At 48.0% G+C, this 6,000-nt stretch overlaps 1 protein-coding gene across 6 annotated transcripts in view; it reads right to left on the bottom strand.

Annotated features, from left to right (window-relative positions):
- LOC105192538 (nucleolysin TIAR) overlaps window positions 1-6,000 on the bottom strand; it is a 472,885-nt gene that overhangs the window by 269,941 nt on the left and 196,944 nt on the right. For all 6 annotated transcript variants that reach the window (XM_025298465.1, XM_025298464.1, XM_025298462.1 and 3 more), the window contains one exon: window positions 1,474-1,531. In XM_025298465.1, coding sequence (XP_025154250.1) covers window positions 1,474-1,531 — 58 coding nt within the window. The remainder of the gene's footprint in view (window positions 1-1,473; window positions 1,532-6,000) is intronic.

Genomic DNA, 6,000 nt, shown 5'->3' with positions numbered 1-6,000 from the left:
GTATACTTTGTTTGCAACTAGCATAGAAAGGTATACGCGTAACTCAATAAAAATCTCGTATCAAAACGCGACTTTTATAGAAATTTTTTTCTATGAAACTGTATTATGTGTATATACATATGTATATATGTGTGTATATATATATATATATATAATACATATAATACATGTATACTTTGCGTGAAAAATTGCGCACGGGTTCTCGTTGCCCCAGAACGTTGCTGATTAATAAATATCTCGAGCGCCGGTTGATATCAAATATTCGATTAACGGTGCGAGTAATTGTACTCGCGTGGAATCAAGGTAAAACGATGTTATTAACAATGTACCTGCAATACATATTTTTTTTAGTAAAATATTAATTTAATACGCACATGTATATGACCGATATTCAATTATTTTATTTTAGTCATTGAATTAATATAATTTTTATTCCGCGATAACGGGCTTTGTATGCGTAATAATTATTAAAAGAGAAATTATATGTACATGTGATAAAGATCTCATGAAGCTTCGCATGAAAGAGAGATATTCTCCATACGCGAAATATACGTGTGAATAGTATTTTTTCGCGGAAGCGATACACGAGTCGGCGTATTTGAATAGCAGAAATGAAATAGTAATAAGATCGGAGAAAATCGGCATCCGAAATTCTTCCTCGAATCACAGACGCGTATCGCTAGGGCTCGCGAAACTTTCGAAATTCCTGTGGTCGCAATTTACCGTAATCATATCGCGACTGGCCGCACACTTACGGCGCGGCGGTGTGCGTCAACGAAAATAATTTGTTCACCAAATCACATATGAATTAGAAGCGCTGTGACAGGAATAATAAATTAATTATCAAAGTTTAATTGGGCACACGTGTATCTCGTATGCGTACGCGTTGACGTGTATTATTTTAATAAATGACGCATATCGAAAAAGCCAAGTGCATTGTGTTAATGTCGCACGATGCAATAACGATGAATAAGCCACAATAATACGTTTGATCACACGCACGTGTGTGCGTGCGTGTGCGTAAGTACGTTTCTGATCAAATAATAATAAATTTCTGGCACAAATTTTGTAAATTAGATATAATCGCTTTGTATTAATGCCGCTACATTTTATTAACGTTTAATAAACGCTAGATTAATGTGGAAATGTCGGATACGGAGAATCAGTTTCAGCTGTTTATCGGCCGGCGCTATTATCGTCCGACGCGGGTATTTTCATATTTTTGCATAAAGTGCGCTGCATAATTTACCCAAAGATGCTCCTCGCTCCCTGCGGTGGAGCAGCTTCAAAAACTCCCTCTCTCTCTCTCTCTCTCTCTCTCTCTCTCCCTCTCTTCTGTAGTAATTCTTCGCTCTGACCAATTAGTACGCGAGTCCAACAAGTCGGGCAAGGATCAAAGGCGAAACGCACCGCGCTAGATATTCTTTTCTTTTTCGTGTAACGATGAAAAATCTGAGAACTGGGTGTACTTACTGCTCGTGTCCTGCTTTGGTTGGTTACCCGGCGACGTCGCCCAGTTAACTTTCATCTCCTGGAACATTTAAAAAACGAAAAAGCACGTTTAATGCCACGTGATAATGCAATGCGCGGGTCAAAAGGGAGACAACACGTTTCAGAAAGCCCGGGGAACTTTAATGCACACCACGTGGGCATTAATAAACGCGTCCAACTGTTTCCGCGTACGCCGCCGGTGCAATAATTCAGCTGCACAATTTTTAATGCGCCGCGTAAAGATAACGTTTTTAATGAAATTTTTTAAATCTTAATATGCTAATAATGAAGCGTAATACGGTACAGCACGTGCGCGCACGCGCGCCGTTCATTTGATTGTCGCACATTAATGTACAATAAGAGAGACGGAATTTTATCAAATCATTCGTCGCGCGCGAAAGCTCAAGGATAGCCCCTCCCCCTCCCCCCTCCCGTTAACTCGATAGTTGCCGGCAGCTAACTGCAATTTGTCGCATCAAATAGCGCTGACCGAAGCCGCCGTCGAGCTATCATTCTCGCTCTTGAAGCGTTCTCGTACATTTCTCATACATATTGCTGCTGGCTTGCTTTGGCGAGTGAAACTCGCGGGCATTTCTTAGGACAAACTTGGGAGAATCGATCACATTACTTCTAAATCGGATCTACAGATTCCGCCCCGGCGAGGAAGTGGTTTCACTTTGGGGAAGACGTCGGACGACGGAAATGGGACATGTCGGGTATCGTCGAGTCCTAACAGACGCCGTAAACTGGATTCTTTATGCATCGCCATGTACCCGCTCGTGGCGTCGCAGATATTCGATAGATAGTAAAAGTCATTTCGGCGGGATCGGAGTCGTATGCCGGGGAAAAAATGAAGATACGCAAACGCGGCGCGAAGCAGCCAGGCACCAGCTGTGAAGTAAGTTTCGCTGTAGCGTATTTATCGTAAACGCGCGCGCGCGCGCGCGCCGAAGCAGACGATTGCGAAAGGGACTAGTCGACGGCTAATTCATGCCGGCGGCGTGGCGTGGTTACGGTCGCGTGTACGCGTGACGTGTCATCGGTTTCGTGTATTTCGCGACGACGGAGAACTAGCGCGCTAGAATTCATACACGGCGCTTTTATCAACGACCCCCTTTAGATAATCCAATATCGACGTCCGCGAAATGTTATTGGCAATTGATTAATGAACCGTCCGGGAAAATTCCACGTGAAAACACGCATCGAACCCGCCGAGATATACACACACACACACATATATATATATGTGTGTGTGTGTATATTTTTTTATATTTTATATAATATTTCTTTCTCGAAACGCGCGGTGTTATTTTCCATTTTCTGAAAATTCTCACTTTTTAGTCCATCTCGACATATTGAGAACGCGTATCGCTTCACCCGAGTACAAAGTTTATAAAGAAAAAAAAGAGAGAGAGAGAGAGAGAGAGAGAGAGAAGTAAAAAGACCTCACACAGAGAGAGACGAAAGTCTCCTTTGATCGCGCACCGCGTTCCGCGTCAGGTCGATCTCGTTCTTGTACGCGATCCTATCGCTAATTAATGGTGATAGATTTCGCGAGCATGATATAAGCGAGAAAGAGTAAAATGTTACGGTCGAAGTGCGCGTGTAATAAAAGCCGTGCGGCACGATACGCAGAAAATGTAGACAGGATTAATGGAAGAATGATGTCACCGGCGTGGACGACATACAGGCCGTATCAGTACGTGTTAATTCGGTACACGCAACGCGCGTGGCGCTGATATTGAATCGTTACTTTTCATTTTCTTGGCCGTTGGCACAGCCAACCTCGGTGTCGTTTAACTCCGCGCGCGGTCCCCGGGTCGGAGCGACAGGGTATTTAACCTTGCTGGGTTACGAGGGTTTATGAAACCAGCGCGTAGGCCGCGCGGGTCGGGAGGGGAGCGTTCAAGTGTCGAAAAAGTGTTTTAAGGCGCGGCTGTGTTATAGCACCGGCGATTACTTTAAAGAGCGCGCGTGGACGAATGAATTTTTTCCTCGCTCTTGCCCTCGTATCGCGGGTCATACGTTGGCCGGTCGATTTATATTTAACGGAAACCGACGAGGAACAACGTTACAATCGACGCGCGCGCGCGCGCGCGCGAGCCTCTGTGTATTTTATTTCGCCACTAACCGATGTAACGGCGAAACAGTCTGTAAAATTGCAACGTATGCGACGCATGCGAAATACCCCGTTAAAAATATCATTTGAAATAAAAAAGGGGGAGGGGGAAAGAAGGAAAAAAAAATAACCGGAAAATGTGCGCGCTAACGTCATGATTTTCAAGCAAGTTTATTGCGTTTTCGACAGCAATTTTCACGAAGGCCGTTTGAATATTTTATTATTGGCCATAAAAAAACTAACACGGCGCGATCGGCCGTAACGAATAATTTCTAGCTATCGGGACGAAAGTAGCGCGATGTAAAATGCACCCAGCGCGAAAATTCCGCGGGTGCGAGGAGAGACTGTGTGCAACGGCAAGGAGCAGGCATTTTCATCGCGACGCTTTGGAAATTCGTGCGCGAGTTTTATAACGCGCGCGCGGGCGCGCGCGCGCTGAAAGAATTGATACGCGTCATTAATCGATTTCGTCGACGCGTCGAACTATCCGCGAGATTTACGTTCCCCCATGCGAGCGGCCGTATTTTTCGTAATTTCACGAGCCCGCATTTGCGCGCTGTTGCTAAATGCGCGCCACTAAAACCAATATAATCGAATGATAATTGAACCGAATTATGGCGAAATGTGCGAACAGAGGCAAAATACTCCGTCCCGCTTGATAAAGCATTTACGTGCGCGCGGTGCTTTGTACGATTACCAGCCAGCCGCGTATATCGTAAACTATTTTACAAAATATATTTGGACGCGGCATCGGGACGCCGCAACTAAACAGTAAACTAACCGTGGCGAATGGCCTGCCTGGGTAGTCCGTATATATCGGACGGCAGTCGGCGCGTATGGAAGTTAAATAATCCACGTTATCATCTATTATGTAGTATAACGTGGTTATGAATCATTCCTCACTGAGCTGATTGCTTCGTTAAGTATGCCGCGGACGGCAGTTGGCCGCTTTTATCAGTCGCGCGCGACTTTGTCTCTGACGAACGCGCCGCGCTCGCAAAAATAACACGACACCGCAGAGAGAGAGAGAGAGAGAGAGAGAGAGAGAGCGGCGGCCCGGCGTTCGCGTTATTCGCGATCCACCACGACGTTCCCTCTCGCTCCGTCGTCGCCGTCGCGGCGCTCCTCGGCCCGTTTCCGAGCCAGCCTCGATTGGCTGCTCCAGAAAGGCGGAAACGACGGTGGAACAAGTAACGCTAACCGAGGGAAACCGTCGCGCGGAAAAGTGTGCGACAGGGCGCGGGACAGGGGGCGAGGGGCGAGGGATAAGGAATACGAGACGGGGAATAAGTAAGTAAACGAGCGAGCGAGCGAGCGAGCGACTATATAAGTAAGGAAGCGAGTAAGTCTGCTAAGTAAGTAAGTTAGGACAGGACGCGAAGGCGCGGGCGCAACCGCGAGCGAGCGAGCGGGCGAGCGGGCGAGCGGGCGAGCGAGTGCCCAAGACGGCCGGTGCGCGCGAGCACGGGGCCCGCAGTGTGTCTGCAGCAATTTGCAACTTTTAATAGTTAGCCCGGCTTGCGCGAGGTCGTCCGCCGAGCCGGTCCGTTGTTTTATGGTTTATACAGGAGGAGGAAAGCAAGTTTATACATGTCGTACTTTCGGAACAGTTAATGCACACGCGCCTTACCGCTGTGTGTTGAGCCCCATCTCTCCGCCGCCATATTTATATATTAAAAGATGAAGTTTCCGCGTCCGATACACTGCGCCACCACCCCCCCCCGTACTACCCCGCGCGCGTATATCTAAACTTCCGTTTCGAATAAACCGCTCGCCGTCGCGAAGCGCATGCCGCTGTCGGGCCGAGAGCTGATATTTCCAGCTGTCCTCGTGAGGAAGTTCCGAGTGCCCGTCGATGTTCGACGTCCATTCTCGCGACCGCTTCTACGCGAGACTGTGCTCCTCGGCTCTTCATTAAGGCGTTATTCCTTCGTACTAGCGTCGCCGAGCTGATCGTCGAGCGGTCGAACGGGGCGGGGGGAACGAACGAGCGAGACATCCCGTCGTCGTTCCGTGTGTATTTTCCAGATACGCGCTCACATCGCTGGGGATAAGACGCGCGACGAAAGAAGAAGCTCGATAACAGTTTAGCCGCGCATACGCCAACTTTCGCGCGGCGAAAGCTCCGAATAAGCTTCCGGCCTCGTTGCATGGCCGCGCGCACCAAAAGACACGAACCGACGTCGATATTCACGAACAGATGCCCGACGCGCGCGCACGTGCGAGAGAGAGAGAGAGAGAGAATCTGGATTTCTCAGCATCTGTATTATCCCTCCTCCCTCTACCCCGATCTCGCGGCCTCTCACCCCAGTGCCATCGCGTAAACAAAATCGCGAAATTTTCCGTTCGGCCAAGCGCGAAATCCGTTTCGTCTTTTGCAGCCTACGCGC

This window comes from Harpegnathos saltator, unplaced genomic scaffold, assembly GCF_003227715.2.
Source record: "Harpegnathos saltator strain DR-91 unplaced genomic scaffold, Hsal_v8.6 scaffold219, whole genome shotgun sequence".
Classification (NCBI taxonomy): Eukaryota; Metazoa; Arthropoda; class Insecta; order Hymenoptera; family Formicidae; genus Harpegnathos; species Harpegnathos saltator.
Note: the sequence above shows the minus strand (reverse complement) of the source record. Positions and strands in the feature narration are given on the sequence as shown.